An 18,186-nucleotide genomic window follows, 5' to 3' on the forward strand; every position below is an offset into this window, starting at 1 on the left:
CTCAACCTTCTCTTACGTGGAGCTCTTGTACTACAAGGATCATAGAGGAGTAAAAAGGCATTTTATGTGCTTTGGCTAATGCAGTGCTTCTGCACGCACAGCAGCTCTATCAAGATTCTGGAGGGAGATGTGTATCGAGAAAGGCTCTGCTACCAAGCCCAGTTTGAGGTTTGCCAGGATGGGCACTCAGTGAATTAGGCTCAGATTATTTCTCTGCCTCTACTCGCACAGCTGTATGAGGCATTCATTCCGCTGGCAGGAAGCTTGCTCTCAACAAGAATGGGAAAAGCTGGAGGTCAGGAATCTGGTTCGGCAAAGCACAAACGTGCCAAGAGCAGAGTGCAGCAGGCTCAGCAGCTTGGCTGGGGCAGAGAGGAAGGACCGCTGTTATTCCAGTGGTGCAGCAGCCCAGCTGGTGGCTGCGGTAAGCTGCAGTTAGAGGAAGTGGTGGCTGAAAGTACAACGTAAACAGGCACCATGAGCCCCAGCTTGTAAGGCCTGCCTACAGCTGCTGAAGCAGCCACACAGGCTTGCATTAAGACGACTGACACCTCACACCCAGCATACTATGCAGCCACCTCTGTGGATGGTGTAACCTGCCAGCAGAGACAAAGGGACTTCCAGGTAAAACCAGCGCTTAACAAGTATGAAAACCAACGCCAGCTCTGCAAGCTGGAACCCTCATGGCTCGTACCTGGAAATGGGAGGTCACAGGGACAGGAGGACAGGAAGGCAGAAGGGTACAAAGGGACACACAAGGGTGAGAGGCTGCCCAGGTGTGGAGGATGATTCAGTGGACGCTTCCTTCCCAATCCTGATCACAAATCCAGCTACAACATGTGGGGAGTGTGACCATCAACTTCACTGAGAATCTGACTTGACAGGAGAGTAACTCAGCTCCTGTACTGGGCAGCCCAGCACAGCTCCCTCTGCCACCAGTGCTGGTGCAGCCTCGGCACCACTTATCAGTGGAGAGAGCCTGGCTTAGATGGCATCTATTGGGGTGACAAAGCCGCTGTGGGGAAAGGACAAAGCACTTGGTATGGTCTGCAGAGGGGGACTGTGCTCGGCAGCAGCTTCTCTCAGCTATGCAGGCTGTTCTTTGTAAGGTACTGCAGGAGTCTGTGGTTGAGCATCTCTACAGGACTAACCCCATCACTCCCAGAAGGTGGCCTCACTGTGGGTACCTGCACAGCCAAGGTGCTGAGTCCCTTTGCTCCCATGGGTGACACAGCAGTCTCTGGTGGCTCCAGGACCTCTGGCAGAGGTCCTGACCTGCCTCTTTAAAAGAGCAAACATCTTGCAGCTGAGTGTGTGGCAAAGTGAAAGCCATTTTCTACAGTTATTTTTCTTGTTTCAGACAGATCTGTTCTGCCATAGCCTCAGGAAACCTGTGCCTTTTCTCAAAGCAGGGATGGAAAGGGCAGTTCTGACTGGCCCCAGTTCCCAGCAGACTGAATCACCTCTGTCCTCAAGCAGACCCAGTGGTGCTGGAGCCTGAAAGAAAAGCCTGCATTTGTCAAGAGTAGAAAGCTTACTGCAGCCTGAGCTGTTCCAAGCGGCAGGAAGGCTGTGACTGAAATGCATTGTGTGGAATGGTGTTTCTGTATGATTGTTTAGAAATGCTGAAATAGTACAATAAATCTGCACTGAGCAATCTGTTTTACTGAGAGCATAACCCCCTGCTTCAGGCTGCCTGCTTTAGGAGCTGCTGCTTGAAATTCTCCATCAGTTCAGGTGCAATCTTATCAGCGGTCAAGTTCTTGACGTTCAGGATCCCTTCGTGTGCTTCCTGGAAGAGCTGCTTGCCCACCGCCTCCTCCACCCGCCTGCGCCACGCTGCCAGCCTCGGCCTCTCCTCAAAGAGGTCGTAGCCAGAACACACAGGCTGCAGAGAGACAGCAAGAGAACCCGGGAGTGAGTCACACAGCCACTGACAGGGATGGGACCGGAATGAAGCAAGATGCTTGCGGATCAAGGCAGCAGCGGGTGGAGCTCAGCTCTGGCTCTTAGCTCATGGGAAGCAGGAGGTGTCATCCCCTGGGACATGCAGTGAAAGAGCTAACCCAGGAACTGGCTAATGCAGAAGAGGTCAACACTTCTCTTTCAAATACCTGTACTTCCCCTGGTTAATTTGTGATTTCTCCTTCTGGGGAATGCTGTCCATACTTCCACAGAGAGCACTGCCCTGTCAAAGCAGATGCTCCCTGGCGAATTATGGTCAAAGTTAAAAAGGAACAAGGTTTAACTCCACTAAAGAGTTAACTGCAGAGAGGAAGATCTGCCCTTAAAGAGGTGGTGGTGCCTGGCCTGCCCACAGCCCCTTGTGCACAACCAGCAGTGCTCACCTGCATGAGCTCCACCAGAGCTACAAGGTCCGCCAGGGAGATCTCATTGCCTGCGATGAAGGGCTTGTCCTGCAAGAACTTGTCCTCAAACTGCTTCAGGACAACGTTCAGCTCCTCAGTGGCACCTTCCAGTTTCTCCGGAGGAAGCGGCTGCCCTGTGAGGAGGGGCAGCAGCACCTGGCAGAGGGGAGAAATGAGCTGCTTCTCACAGGTTCCCCTACAAACATCACCCACACCCTCTCACCGTCACTTCCGAGGATAGCTGGCACCACTGATCTCCTCTGGCAGGTTAACATTAATGTCTGCCATCACTTCCTGCCTGTCCTGGTCCCCTCCCTAGAAAGTCTGGAATCTCAGCCACGAGAGTCTCCTCTCAAGGGAAGGCTGCATCATCTGCAAGCACCGGCCTCGTTTTCCAGTCTGAGCTTTGTTCTTTCCATGGTGCAGTGAGCTGTGCCTGGGGACAGCTGCTCACCCAGCACAGGTTTCCTCTGCCCTTCACAGAGCTGTGGCTGCACCAAGAAGGATTTGAGCCACTTCAGTGAGGCTTGGCCCAGCAGCCAAGTCAATTCAAGACCTGGTTTTGTTCCTGCCACCTGGCTTGTGTATTTGCTGCAAAGGGCCCTGCGCACAGAAGGGCCATTGCACTCACAGCCCCTAGGTTTCGCTATGTAACGTCTTACCTTCATTAAGAACAGCTTGCTCCCCTTGCCACGGATGTTGACGTGCTGCCATGACAGGTACTCATCAACCCTAGCCCTTTTCTGCAGGTCAGACGGGTACCAGTGATCAGGAGTCTTGAACTTCCGGACCATGTACAGGAGGATTGCGATGCTGCCCAGTGACAAGACACAGCCATCAGCTGATAACGCAAGTTTAAAGCGCTTCCTCCTTTCTTCCCCCCCAAGTTGTGTACTGTTGTACCAGCAGCAATGCAAACCTGATCCGGGTCAGGTACAAGTGCAGGACACACAAATGTTAGTGGGGCACAGCACATGAGCTTGTGCTGCCTTGACCAGAGAACGCACAGCGCACTGGCAGAACCTAAGCATTAAGGTAAACAGCAGTGTAGCAGGGGGTTGAGCTGGTTTGAACCTCACCTCTCTGCTAAGGTGAAAGACCCATCCCTCATGGCAGGCACCTTCATCAGCAGGTTCACCTTCTGGAACTCCTCTGTCTTGTGCTCCCCTGAGGAGGGAATGAGATCTTACTCAACAGTGATGCTCGAGACCTGACTGCAAACACCTGAGGAGTCTGTGGGCACCATCGGGCTTCAAGTTCCTGGTTTTGATTGCATAAACACAATCTTGTTTAAGTTTAAAAGCAATCAGAAAGTGCTGCAGGGTGAACAGGGAGTGGGCCCTGTGATGTCAGCTTACGTGCTTATTGCCTGTGCCCCAGAACCACCTCTCAACAAGGGTCAGAATGGTTAAAAATCCTTTCATACCAACAGCACTTGTCAGCTCTGGGCTCTATCAGCTCTGCCTTTGTGCCTGGAGGTACCTGTCCCATGCAAACCCAGTGCAAACACCGAGCACCTTGGAGGAAAGGGAACCTGCCATCAGAAATGTGAACCACAAGGGCAGTGAGAAAGCAGCTGGTTTTGTTGTTTGGGTAGGTTGTTTTTTTTTTTTCCAGTAAATGTGATTTATAAAAGAACATATAAATGTAATTTATATTCAATTCGATTTTTGGTCCTCAGGGTAGAATAAATGTCTATGATTCCATATAAAGCCATGGGCACTTCATTACAGACCTATCAATCAGCTCTGACTTTTGCATATCCTTTATCAGAGCACATATGGATTTGAGTTTGCTTTTAAGCGATCTTGTAGGTGCCTCCCAAAAGGTAGGCAGAGTGAACCTGGCAGGAGGAGGAGCTTTGTTCATCTGCGGTCCCAGTGTGCTCCGTTACATTTAAACCCCTTCCCAGGAGCCTTGTTTTATGCAACTCGTTCATGCCAGCCTTTCCCAGCCGCTGGCTTCGGTCACACGTGTGTTCCTCTGTATTCAAGCTCCTCTAACATCTGGCCCTGTGCCACGTCCTGCTGTGTGAGTCACCTGCGGATCTGTGCCAGGGGAGATGCTCCCGAAGCTGGTTTAGTTTTCCCAGTACTGGGAGATCAGATCGGTGACTATTCCCCTTCGCTTGGCTCACAGTCTGTCTCCACCACTCCCTTTCACAAAGCCACTTCCTCCATGAGGTGTGCCCATTCCAGGTCCTCAGGTGTCCCTCCAGTGTCACAGTTTCTGTCTGTTCTTGCTCTTGCTACCCGTTTCCTTGAGACCTACTGGGGGGGACACGTTTAACCCACTGGCTCAAAGCTGGGTGTATGTGCCCTCACCTGGTCCTTACATACAGTGTAGTGAGGCCACCCTCACTGTACTCCTGAGCCAGCCCTCATTCGGGGCTGGTGTGCCCATAGTTGTGTGCCCAGCAGCTGGTTATGGACCTGCCCCAGCTGTGGGTGCCGGGAGTGCTTCCCCACAGCTGCAGGAATGGGATGTGCCTTTAGCATCCCTGTAATCCAAATTACCCACCTCACATCCACTGACCAAAAGCAAGCACTGATGCCATGAGACACAGAGCATTCAATTCTCCTTCCTCTCAGTCCCAGTCTCAGTATTTCAGTTGTTCCCTTCTCCTTGCTTGCCTGACAGTCTCATCTCCTCTGCACCAGTGTCCCACAAGTTCATGTATTGGGGAAGAAGGGGAAGGACACCAAATGAGCCTGCCCCCAGCTACAAACAGGAACAACGTCCTTTCTGGCAGGATGGGTGGGAGGAAAGCTGCACTTGACGTGCAATCAATGCACAGGGGATCAGGAGGGCAGGGGAACGCCCAGAGACTGAACCACAGCAGGCCTGAGGTTTCTTTGAGTCAAACTGGAGGTTCTTTTGTTCTTTTATCAACTTCTGCCCCAGGAGCCTTCTCATCTTTCGCTGGGTTTAAGCTGTTAAGGTAATACCTTACCGAGGTATTTTTATGCCCAATACATTACCTTCATTTCAAATCCAGGAGCTCTGGAAAGGCTGAGAGATTGCTTTTACTGGCTTCAGTTACAAAGAAGATACTGATCTTGGAGCATCCTTCGGTGAAAATACACGATACCTCTTGGGCAGGCTCCTACCAATGACCCGTTGGTTTTCATACAAACTAAACCACCTTCTCCTCTCCATTGCTCAGTGTTCAGGCTGCAAGGTCTTGCTCTGCTGCCTTCACTGTCTCTGCAAGCCTGCCCTCAACCCTCTCAAAACAAGATGACCACAAACAGCTTGACCCGATGAGCACCCGCAGGGCTGTCAGCCTGTCCTGCCCTACAGCACATGGGGAGCCACCTGCGAGCCCTGAGCACCAGGACCCTTCCCAAGGGGCTGCCAACCCCTGCCAAGAGGACAAAAGCTGCTCAGGAGCAGCCGCTGCTGCTCACCAGAGTGTGAAGTTCTGCGAGGCAGCTGAACCAGCGAGCACTGCCCACCTCGGCTGTGCTCACCCGCACACGGACATCCCATCTCTGCTGCTTCTGCTTTGCTTCCCACCTCAATGGGCAATGGCCTTACAGCCAGACCCCTCCTCACAAAAGCGGTCAGGTTTTTGGGAAAGCCATTTTTCTGATGGGGTGGGGCTGATTTCAAAGATACCCCAACACCACGCACCTCTGCAGGACTGTACTTGTTGCGGAGGCTCCCTCCCATAGCACCAAGGGGCAGGACTGAGCCCTCCGGTCCCATCCGCACCGCAGCTCTGTCCAGGGAACCGGGTCCCGCAACCCCGGGGCTGGGACCACCCAGCCCCGCCACCCGCCCCGGCCACCCCCCAGCCCCGCTCACCCTTCGTCAGCTCCACCTGCTTGAACTCGAAGGGGATGTTGTTGCTGCGGGCGAAGATGTAGAGCGCTCGGCAGGGCTGCGAGAGCAGGTCCAGGTACAGCTCCAGCACCATCCTGAGCCTGATGCTGGTGCCGCTGCTAATGCTAACCGCCCGCCCCGTCCCGTCCCGTCCCTCCAGCCCTGTGCTCCCGGCTGGGGCGGAGCAGTCCGGTCCCTCCCGCAGGGGCGGAGCGCAGCCCCCACCGGGGCTCCCGCCCTCCGCGGTACCGGCTGCGGCCCGGACCCACGGCGGGCCGGGCTGTGCCCGCAGTGCCAAAGGGCAGGGGCGATGGCACTGCCTCAAGGGAAAGCTCCGACCAGGCCCTGCTGAGTCACCCTCGAACAGGGCTTGTTCTAACAAAGTGCCCTGAACCGCTTCGGTAAGGAAGCTGAGCTGGGCTGATGGGCACGAGAGGTGCTGGAACCTCGCTTTGCTCAGGGGAACTCACAGCTCTTGCGTAAGAGGCCCTTATGCTTGTGCTACTCTGACGCTTGCCTGGGACCCCCGTACTGTGCGGAAACCACTCGAGGAAGCAGCCCCCCAGCACAGACACACAACTTCACTGCTGCAAAACAGCCCCGTGCTCACAGAATCACAGGATGGCTTGGGTTGGAAAGGACCTTCAGATCATCAAGTTCCAAGCCCAATGCCATGGCAGGGACACCTCACACTAAACCATCTCACCCAAGGCTTCGTCCAACCTGGCCTTGAACACTGCCAGGGATGGAGCATTCACAACCTCCCTGGGCAACCCATTCCAGTGCCTCACCACCCTAACAGGAAAGAATTTCCTCCTTATATCCAATCTAAACTTCCCCTGTTTAAATTTGAACCCATTGCCCCTTGTCCTGTCACTACAGTCCCTAATGAAGAGCCCCTCCCCAGCATCCCTATAGGCCCCCTTCAGATACTGGAAGGCTGCTACGAGGTCTCCACGCAGCCTTCTCTTCTCCAGGCTGAATAGCCCCAACTTTCTCAGCCTATCTCCATACAGGAGGTGCTCCAGTCCCTGATCATCTTCGTGGCCTCCTCTGGACTTGTTCCAACAGTTCCATGTCCTTTTTATGTTGAGGACACCAGAACTGTACACAGTACTCCAAGTGAGGTCTCACGGGGCAGGATCACCTCCTTCGACCTGCTGGTCACACTCCTTTTGATGCAGCCAAGGATACATTGCTCTTTTAGAGGATACAACCCCCCTTTCTGATACCCATCCCTCGAGATTCCCAGCCTTCCCTTTCAGTTCAATGCCATACACCAGCCAATGCTGGCATACATTCATTTTGTTTCACAAAATAGTAAGTCAGAGCCTCGTTGTTTCCTACTGAAGGCCTTGCAGGGTAGTTGCAGGCTGCAGCTATGTGGTAGCACTAAGCCTTCTGCCAGGAGCAGCTAAAAATACCAGTGGCATGTGTCAAATACAGAGTTAGGACTTGTGGTGATACCAGCTGACTCCAGTATGCATATTCATTTTAGACATCAGACATTTCACTCTGCATTAACACCAATCCAACACTCACTAATACCTGCTTCTACCATTAGTAGTGAATGGTGGAAGAAACAATGCAGGCAAGAGAACTGCAAGAAAGGCACAAAAAACCTTTTCACCACTGCCTCCATCCTTGCACCCAGGAAACATTAGCAGACAGTTTTAAATATACATTGTATTTCTTTAAAACTAATTATTAGTCACTTCAGCCTAGAGCAGCTCTTCAAACACGTTCCTGCTCCAGGCACCATGTAGGTGTTTGTGTGGTGGCAGCTGCTTGTGCAGTAAGCCAGAACCATTTGCTGTCCCAGGTCAGAACCAAAGGCACAGGCCTCACCCTTGGAGGCCAGCAGTTCCATCAGGCCCACATTCAAGGGCTGTGTAATGGCTCCTCTTTACTGGTGGCAGTCTCATACACACTGCAGGATATGATGCAAAGTCCTCTCCAAGATAACTGTATCTCAAATCATTATTATTTTTTTTAAACCAGAAGCTGAACTTTATTCACAGTGACCTTGAAAGGGGAACCAGGCCTGTAACAGACGGCTTCAGCGATGATAAGGTTGAGGAGCCAACCATTCAGAGACAGTGTTTCATTTCTACTGTGCTGAGTAATAGTCCATGACCTGTCCCATGCAGCAGCTTCCATGCCACGAAACAGCCTCCTCAGCATCTACTCACTCAGGCTCGCTTCTGTGCGCGCTCATTCTGTTCAAAATTAAAGTTGAGAAGGTGACTGAAGATGCCCCTGGCTCAGAGCCACGCAGAAGGGACTTTGGGGAGCAACGGGACAATTTAGTAATACTTTTTGCCCTAATTCCCAGTCCTACAACTCAAAATCATCATTTTTCAAGGATAGATGTTTATCAGGAGCCCTCAGATTGGAGCACAGAACACTAGTCCAAATCACACAGCAAAGAAAGTCCATTATGGATCCCCAGTTTGCCCATCTGGCAAGTTAAATGCTACTCTGCTTTTATCTGAGAACTTGTTTATAAACCTTCCCACTTGTGTGTAAAGGAGGGCCTGCACAAAATACTTCCCTGGTTTGGAATACCCAACTTCTAGTCAACATGGATGTAATTTGCAGTCTCAAAACTCTGTATGACAAAAGGCTTAATCTCTACCTTTTGTTTGCCTTCCTCTGGGTAGTTACCAAATCCCAGCTCCAGAGGTAAAGAGAAAGGCAGAACAGAAAAGAAACACCAAGAATCATAGAATCATTTGGGTTGGAAGAGACTTTTCAGATAGAGTTAACCATAGACCTAACATTGCAAAATCTAGCACTAAACCATGTCCCTAAAGTGCCACATTTTAAATACCTCCACGGATGTTGCCTATCTTTCCTTTAACATTTCCTCTTCTCGCTCCCCTCATCCTTTCACAGAGTATCTCTTAATGATGCAGCCACAAATGCTGACTTTGCAATGAAACGGAAATGTCCCAGTTAAAGGAGACTGGACACTGACACTTGCCCTAGTCACGACTTGCAATTTCCTTCCCCGTTTCCATTACCTTGACTGTCTTCTCAAGGCTACACAGAGCTTCCTCATATCGCTGCACCAATGGCTTTAATGAATTGCCCTTCACTGGGTGCTTCTTAATATCTTGGATGCCAGCATCCTTCAACATCCGCAGAAACCTACGTTCCTGCATGACAAAACAGACAACAGGAGATGAGATACCACACTGCCTATCACCTAGAATACAAACACATTTTGCAATATGCTGCCTAGTTAGGAAATAATTGAAGTTTCCATGTACAATGCTCAGCTGACTGGAAAAGGGAGGAGGTAGAATGAATCTTTATCTTCCTTATGCCCCTACACGTGTCCTTATCAAATGAAATCCCACACCACCAACCTACCTGAATTCTAAGGACCAAGCTGAAAGCAACACCCACTTTCCCTGCACGAGCTGTTCTTCCAACTCTGCAAATGATAAAGGTAGTATCAAGTCAGTTTAGCCATACAGTCACTGCCGTTATCAGCTCCAAGAGTCTGATTCTGAGATTCTCCAGAATCACTTACTTAAATCTGATGGGGTTTTGAGGTTAACACAGCAGGAGTAGCCCTATGTTACAAAGGATGATCATTTCCAGTGGTTGTTCACAGCTGCTGAGCCACTGCAGTTTTCTGATCATCTAGAAACCCAATACTCAGTGCTGCCCAGGACAGGATTTCTAGCTCCTGTAAAATACATTTTCTGTAATAGGTTGCTAGTTCTCTGTGCCAATACTGCCTTACTCTGGTGATGCTACAGGCTTAATTTTCATTACAAAGCTATTAGCTTACTAAAGGAAAAATAAAAAATCCAAAGCTAAAACCCCTTTCCAGTGCATGTCACCTTGCCAAATATTTCAAAGTAAACCAAGTTCAGACATCTTCCTTTTGTTCCTGGTTATCTTACCGGTGAATATATGTCCTGATGAACTGCGGCGCATCATAGTTTACGACATAATTCACTGCTTTAACGTCAATCCCTCGCGCAGTGGCATCTGTGCTGATTAACCTGTTTTTAAATGTATGAAAAGTCATTTTCAAGTCACAGCTCTTGCAATGCACACACAAGAGTAACACAGGTGAGCACAGCACAACTCCTGCTAATCTCTGTTCAAAGTGGGCAGCCAGCCCCCGACCTCTGAGCAGAAGATCTGAATGGAAAGTCATTCGTTAGTGTCACTGGCACTATTAGCTGCCTGTAGACATCCAAGCATCACTGCAGGCTTATCACCTACTGTTGTGCATTAGAAGTTACTGGGTGTTTCCAGGTTCTCCAAGCATGTCACACTAAGCCAGGTGGCTCCCACCACATTAGAAGTCACAAACCTGCAAGCTATCTGAACATTCCATAAAGGCACTGAACTCAGACAGCGAGGTGCTAAATTCCCAGCAGTCAAGGAGGAATTTAAACACCAAGTTTTGATAAACAGAAAAATCAAGAAAATAAATATTTACCCTTCTTCTTGGAGACATTCCACAGATTCAATCCCATATAGCTACCGAAATCACAAAGCAAGTCAAAAACATGGAGAGAAGTAAATCTGTACGCCAGTCTTATCAGGCATTTCTTTGGTAGGAAGTACCAACAACATTCATACTCTTGCAACAAGTGCAAGGTGCCAAGCACACAATAACTTGAGATTTTCAGCACTGTGTGTGTTCTGGGCAACTACATGAATAAGCAGTTGCACTTACTGCTTGTTACAAAATAACACAGAGAAATTCAGATTGAGGCCAGATGAGAACAGGCCAAGTTAGGTGCAGGGCAAACAATTCAGAAGTCACAAGTTCAAATCTCACACCCATGCCATAAATTGGTCCCTGCAGGCTTTGAGCACAGAGGACCCCATTTAATTGTGCTCTTGGTTCTACTTAGCTTTCCATACCAGAGGTAGCCTATGTCATAAGATGTGCAAAACCCCCCTAACTTAAGATGCTCACAGTTGTATTTTTCCTTGTTCAAACTCCTTTATGGTTCTCTGTCTCTCATTTGGAGGTAGCAGAGAAGAAAATTCAGCTACAGGGACTCCACCAAAGGCTCGAACCAGCAGGAATAATCTGTAGGTAAATGGGATCAAACAGTCACTTCTTTACCTCTGTAACACTACTTGACAGATACCCAGTATAGTGATCTCAATATATTCACCTGTGAGAAGCTTCTCTGGAGTTGGTAAAGCACAACACACGAGTAAATTTCATTGTCAGCATGAAATGCAAGAGGATCAAAGGCTTGGAATTCAGGTCACATGGCACATAACATTGCTGCAGTCAAGAAGGGAGAAGTTAAATTACTTCTTGCCAAGGCAATCTTCTCTGAAACCCACTACCTGTCTGTGACCTATGTAGGCCTGGATGTTTTACAACTGACTAGCAGCAGCAAAACAAGCCCCCACAATACCATCCCCTTTAGAGTAAGTCATAGTTACATGACACCATTCAAGATGGAAATGGGAGATCTGTGCTGTTCTAACGTTCTCACCTCTCACAGCAAGTAACAACATGCACTGCCTTCCTGCCTACAAGGTGACCTGTATCTACATGCTTTGAAATACATGTTATACTTATGGACAGCTGGTAAGTGCTACTACATTATTATTACTTCATCTCTCCACTCCCTGTTGCTGGTAAACTTAATTCTGCATGAAAAAAGTTTAACACCACCCCCCCCCCCCCAAAAATACAGCAATCAATCCAGTCTTCACTAAATTAACACAAACTAATGAGAAAACAAATGTGCAAAGGTAGAGCTCTCTGGGTCAGAAATATTCCCAAATTATTTCAGCCAGCACTTCTATAAGGCAAGGAACCACAGAGTAAAAACATAACTATACACTCCAGAGCTAAACAAATCTTGGAGTACCATTTATTCAAGACAATGTCATACCGAGAGCCCTTCAGGGAGTGTGTATTTCTTATTAGTATCTTGATCAGTCTCTGTTCCATCTCCAAGCGTTTTTTTCTCAGAATAGACAGATGTGAAGAGGCGAGGCTGGAATAAGTCCAACTGCTGCAGTTTCTCTGGGTCCTGGGTCAGCGTGGCTGAAAACAGCAGTTTCTGTAAGGGTATCTGAGGATAGCAGGAGCTGAAATAAATGGCACAGGGAAACTGAGCTTTAAGGATGGGACAAAGGAGTTCCTCCACAATTCCTTCAGATGATGTTCTGAAGAAAGCAATTAACTCTTTTCCTGCCCTGGGCCTTTCCTGTAGATCCTTTACACCCTTGTTTTATGGTGCAGTTCACAGACAGAACTGATCAGCACTGTCAACTACTGCACAGCATGTTGCCCCTGGACACATCCTTCCATTCTGGCTGTCCAAGTCCTTGTTCTAGCTGCCTCCTTCCTTGGTCACTGATCACAGTTTCTGACACATTTCTACTGTGCTGTATGAAAACAGCAGCTGCAGATAAAGAATTTTCTTTCAAAGCCATTACTCAGCTTGCCAGAGGGCATCATTATAGTTACTGTGCAAACGAATCACACACTTGCAGTATTTGCACATTCTTTTGATGTTCCTTTAGTCTAGTTAAGGAAAGCTTGGAGAATTCGGTACTTAGGCTTCAGTCTAAAACTTCCTCTAACATCAGCTGTTCAGTGCCTGCTTTTCCAAAGCTGCTTTGAAAAAGCAGCTGCCTTACCTTGGCAGACATTTCTCAGAGTAAGGAAGCTTTGGGAATGTCTGTGAGAAAGTACTGTGAAGCAGACAGTAACATATAAGTGCTGGTGTCCATGCTATCAGTTCAAAGAAATGCAGTCTGCAACTTACCTGGCTGCTGTTATAGGCCCTGGTTTGGTCCTCTGAAAAAGCATGTTGGAGCCAGAGTCATTTTCTACTCGGAATGCAGCTTTGACAATTTGGTTTAGACAGTTCTGGTGCATGTCATCGATCATACGGTCAGCTTCATCTATGATCTGAATTCACAAGGATGAAAAGCACTACTTGTTAAATACTGTCTAGCACTAGGGAGCTTTCACTTTCCTTTTGTATCTATAAAAAGTGAGCCAGAATGTAAGATAATGGAAGCTCCTAGTTAGCCTGACACTCAAAAATAAACACAAGTTCATTTGTGCATAAATCCACGTCTCTGAGGAAGAGAGAAAAATCTCCATCTCCTAAATAATATTGTCACTGTGTTTCTGCACAGACTCCCATACAGTGGACGCTACAACAGGCTGGTAATTTACCTTGACTTTGACCACCAGTAAGTCTTTACTCTGAGTTTGGGTTTCCAAGAGGCTAAGAGAGAAAGGGAAGCAGGCAAACGCTTCAGTCTCATGAGTTGGAATAAAACGTTTCATCTTAAGACTGCTTCCTGAGCAATCAAGTGCAGACCAGACCCATTCAACAGTTCCAACAGAGAAGTATTTATATATCATGCAAGAACAAAGCAGGAATTCCAGCTGTAGCAGACACTGCACTAGGATGGGAGACCTGTGGAGCTGACTCACCAGGAAGCGAAGCTGCGTGAGGTTGAACCCTGGGGTCTGGTTGATGTGATCTGTGAGCCGCCCTGGTGTAGCCACAATAATATCAGCCAGGCTGCAGTAGCCTGTCACTCTGAAAGAACAAGCAGCCATTACTAAGTTTCTCTCTACACCACAGAGTATGTAATAGAGATCCCTGGTCAGCAGGCTATAAGATTTTCCTACTATTTAATTAACAGAGAAAGAATAACATTCCAATATGCACTTTACTTCAGAGAGCACACACAGTCTGTGCTGGACACTAAACCCTGTTTTCCATTGTACTGCCTCATTTCAAACAGAAAGCACTGCTCTTTAAAAAAAACCTAATTGCAACAAAATCCCACAACAATCATTTGTACCTGTGGGTACAAGGTTAATGTTTGCATCCTACTCAGCTGGCAAAGAACTTCAAAAATCTAGTAAAGTTCACTGCAGAAAAGGGGCAGTATCAGGCACTTTGACAATGACAGAACAGCCAGTTTACCTTATAAACCCACTATCCAAAATCGTTATTGCACGATGGTATGATGTAATAGCCTGTATTTTGACCTTTGCTTATGAAGTAGTTTACAGTCTCTATAAACCTTATCAAAAACCTTTAAACCTACTTTTTCTGGACAAGCATCTCCTGCTCCTTTGCAAACGATTTCTGGCCAGTAATCAAAACAACCTTCAGACCTGTCCCATCAGTGTAAATGTTGAACACTTTACTCACCTGCAAAGAGATGAGCTTTGTTAGCCACAACAAAAACAGTCAAAGTAATACTTCCCATTATACTAACAACACTAAACCCACTGACAGGTCAACCTGCTTCACAGAACAGCAAAGGAAAGTATCAACTGCACCAGCCTTTCCCTCACCCAATTCTGCTCAGAGAAGGTGAAGAGTGCCACATACCTGTTGTGCCAGTTCTTTGGTGGGCAGAACCACCAAAGCTCGTACTTGACAAACTACTCGATCTAGCAGAACCTGCCAGAACAAAAGGCCAAATAAGTCTGTGAAAGCAATGGGGAGTTTTGTATCTAACCCAGTGGGAAGAGATGAGCTTGACACATCCACACGGAGTTTCATATTTCCATTTTACTCCCACCCTCCCAACTCCTCATTCTTTGTCTGCTATCTGAGAAAAGGAGTGAGTTACTAAGACAAAGCAAACTTACACAGTTCCCTCAAACAGCTCTGAGCTAAATATCTGTTTGCTTTGCATCCCCAAATTCCTTGGCTTTTTGACCTACTCCCAAGTTCAGATTTCACTTGAACAAAAGAAACTCCATTATTTTTCCCTACAGACATTTTGCTAGGAGTAAACTCACCTGGACTATGGGTATGACGAAGGCCAGGGTTTTACCACTGCCAGTAGGTGCGGAGACACAGATGTCTCTGGGGCGGTATCCCCCTTGCCCCAGCAAATACCCATTGGATGCACTCTGTAGAATGGCAGGAATCACCTCTACCTGAACTGAACAAAAATGGAAACAAGCAAACTACAGAGTTAAGGTATCCAGAAAAGCAGTTAGATACAACGAATCTGTTTTCACGTGCTGCTGTTGCTAGAGATATGAGACGAAGAAATCAAAACCAGCTCTTACCCAAGATGCTATCTGAGGTTACCTAGCCCTTTTTCACTCATGGCAGCTCAGTACTGAATACAGAGATATCCCTCCGAGGATTCAACTATTTCTAGTGCTCATCTAGGATGCTACTGTGTTAAATATTGTTTTCAACTGATACCTGTCACCTTGCTCTCACGTTAGGGTGGCACTGGGCAGATTTAAAACCTGTGAATATTTGCATGTAAGCATCCTTTCAATGAAGTACAAACTACTCTTTACATAAACACAAAATATTCAACAAGGCTATTGTTGAATCTGCCTCATCTGCCAAGCAGCAAAATGCACAACTACTGTAGCCTTCGGAGTAAGTCTGCTGCAAAACAAGGACTGAAGCAAACAGCTCTGGCTGCCATGCATGAATTCATTCCCTTCCCTGCCCCATGACAAGCCCTGACAAACTGGCCAACTTTGGTTTATCTATGAAATTTAGCAGGGGATCTAGGTCTATGACAAGAGCATACTCTACGATGCATATGACTTCAGTGGACACCATCTTTACCAGACAGAGCATGACACTGCTTGATTCATCTACTACAAAGTGACAGAAGCTGGAGTTATGAGAAAACACAAGCTGCTGCTATCAGCAATCTGTTAAGATCTCCCAGGACAAAATAAACAATAGCATTTACATTAAAACATTATGTGACAGCATACTGTAAAAGAGAAGATACATGCTGGCTTTCCAGTATAACACTGATGGGTCTCTGATAGAGTCTAAGCCTCCAGACTCAGACAATTGACTGAAAGTCAGAGATCCCACCTTCTCTCCTCTCTCACTGCTTCCTCTCCTTGTCACTGCTTACAGCTGTGCCTTCTGCTTAGGAGCTGACACTTAACTGGACTTGCAAAACTGGTAAAATAATGGAAAATTTATTTTTTGTTTTTCTTGAGTTGTTTTCTGCTGCTTTAATGAGTTGTTTGGGGTCTCAGAGAGGACCACTAGCAGCAGAGATGGTGGAAGGTGAGGAACTAAAAGCACATGCCTGGAAAAACGAGATAAAAATGGGGAGACACAAGTAACACTTCCCCTCGTTTGGCAGCTGTGATCTATTACTTCAAATCACCGTATTTCGTGGAGCTGCACTTATGACTTGATAAGAGACTTCAATTACTCAGCCTATACAAGCTTTGAACATGAAGGGTTAAAACTAGTGCAATCACTTGATGCATTAAACTTGAATTTGTTTTGTATTTTACTTCACCGACTACACAAAATAGACAGCAACAGACTGCATGAACTACATAAGACAGTTTAGAAAGAAACAAAAGCAGTATCAAGGTACCTGGAAAGAAGGACTCTATCCCATTCACTTGCAGCTTTTTCAATAGCCGAGGATGAAGTCCTGGGACATCTTCGATTGGAAACAGATTATCTTTGATACATTTTTGCACTAATTTGGGTTGAGCAAGCCAGTGTGGTAAGAAGGGCTGAACCTAACATGGGGGAAAGGAGAATTAAAAAGCATTTTTATCATAAACCTGCAAGACCATATGTAAAATAAGCTGCTAAGATGCATGTTCCTTCCTGACCATCCTCAAAATTAAGTCAGGCTACTTACCTTCTGCACTGGCTTTCTGTCATAGTCTCCAAGAACCATCAAACTGGAGGGTGGAGGTTTTGCCTCTTCCTCTGAGGCTGCTAAGCACAGCTCCTCCTTTGCGCTTTGATTTCCTTCAGCTCCTTCACTGTTCTCCTCCCTTGTTTCAGCTCCCTCTGTTTCCTCATCCCTCTTCTTCTTTTTAGAAGACTTAAAGTTGCTTCTGTTTTCATGTTGTTTGATGTCTGCTTCAGAATCTGCAATTTGGGTAACAGGAATGCACAGCTACAGGTCAGAACATGCTACAGAAAAGGGATGTAGGAAATATTTTACAACACAGGACTTAAGCAACATCTTGCAAGCTCCTCTTTCTTCCTAAATCCAAGTGCAAAAGCCAAACATTTCTTCCTTAGTCTGGAGGCAACTGAAGATTGAGGTGACATGCTTCCCTCCTTCCCTTATGCTAAACTCACCCTCAAAGGCTGCAATATGGGTCTTTCCCCTAAAAAAGGAATTCTTTGGGGAACATATTAAACAGAGGGAAGCAAAACTCACCATCAGGTAAACTGATCAAAACGCAATGTCTTCTCTTCTGTTGAGAGCTCTCAACCGCAATGAACTGAGATCCTACAGCCTCAGTTTATCCTTACCCGCTTCAGTCCTCTCTTGCAGCACTTTCGATTTTCGCCTATTTTCCTTCTTCTTCTTCGAGGGAGTGCTGCCATCTGCTGACCCCTCGCTACCCGCCCGGTCCTCAGACGGGCTGCGAGGCCGTTTCTTCTTCAGCCGCTTCTGCCCTGGCGCACAGGGCTGCTCTTCACTCTCACTTTTCCTCTTCCTTTTCCCTCGCCCGGGCTCACCCCCAGGGCTCAGCCCCGCTCCCCCCGGGCACAGCTCTCCTTCCCCTCCCTTGGGCTGCGCTTCCTTCTGCTTCCTCAGCTGCCGGGCCCTTGCCTGCTGCTGCAGCCGCTCCAGCAGGACCCGAGCCCGGTCCTGCGCCTCAGGCCCCTTCTCATGCTCCTCTTCCCCGCCGTACCTGAAACAGCCCAGACAAAACCCCCTCAGGCTCCGGCACGGCCCCACCGCCCCCTCCAGGCCCAGCACGGCCGCGGCGGGGCCCGAGCGGGGCCCATCTCCCGCAGGCAAGCCCGGCCCAGAGTTACCGGTTGATGCAGAAGAGCGCCATGGCCGCGCCGCGCGGGCGCACGGAGATGACGTCAGCGGAGCCCACGTGGCGGCGACGGAAAGCTCCAGAAGGCGCCGGGGCTGTCGGCACGGCTGAGGAGAAAAGGCGGGAAGGCGGCGAAGGGAAAGGGGCGTCAGCATGGCGGCAGGCCGGGCCGATAGCGCAGCGGCA

The 18,186-nt window shown here is 48.2% G+C and overlaps 2 protein-coding genes across 2 annotated transcripts; both read right to left on the bottom strand.

Annotated features, from left to right (window-relative positions):
- Positions 1-1,643: 1,643 nt before the first annotated feature.
- LOC133221652 (glutathione S-transferase theta-1-like) lies at positions 1,644-6,319 on the bottom strand. The gene is made up of 5 exons (XM_061370726.1): positions 6,180-6,319; positions 3,449-3,536; positions 3,032-3,182; positions 2,349-2,525; positions 1,644-1,888 (listed from the first exon to the last, which is right to left on the bottom strand). The coding sequence occupies exons 1-5, from the start codon at positions 6,289-6,291 to the stop codon at positions 1,688-1,690; spliced, it is 729 nt and encodes a 242-aa protein (XP_061226710.1). The 5' UTR covers positions 6,292-6,319; the 3' UTR covers positions 1,644-1,687.
- A 1,549-nt stretch (positions 6,320-7,868) lies between these two features.
- Positions 7,869-18,087, bottom strand: DDX51 (DEAD-box helicase 51). The gene is made up of 16 exons (XM_061370727.1): positions 17,993-18,087; positions 17,480-17,865; positions 16,851-17,086; positions 16,575-16,725; positions 14,992-15,137; positions 14,576-14,647; positions 14,286-14,392; positions 13,660-13,768; positions 12,977-13,122; positions 12,095-12,293; positions 11,357-11,472; positions 11,152-11,268; positions 10,118-10,219; positions 9,576-9,639; positions 9,224-9,358; positions 7,869-8,416 (listed from the first exon to the last, which is right to left on the bottom strand). Exons 1-16 carry the CDS (start codon positions 18,013-18,015, stop codon positions 8,390-8,392), a joined length of 2,136 nt encoding a protein of 711 aa, XP_061226711.1. The 5' UTR covers positions 18,016-18,087; the 3' UTR covers positions 7,869-8,389.
- Between the last annotated feature and the right edge of the window lie 99 nt (positions 18,088-18,186).

Source organism: Neopsephotus bourkii, unplaced genomic scaffold (genome assembly GCF_033783945.1).
Source record: "Neopsephotus bourkii isolate Nb327-2 ecotype Australia unplaced genomic scaffold, CSIRO-AGI_Nbou_v1 NB_1542, whole genome shotgun sequence".
NCBI lineage: Eukaryota > Metazoa > Chordata > Aves > Psittaciformes > Psittacidae > Neopsephotus > Neopsephotus bourkii.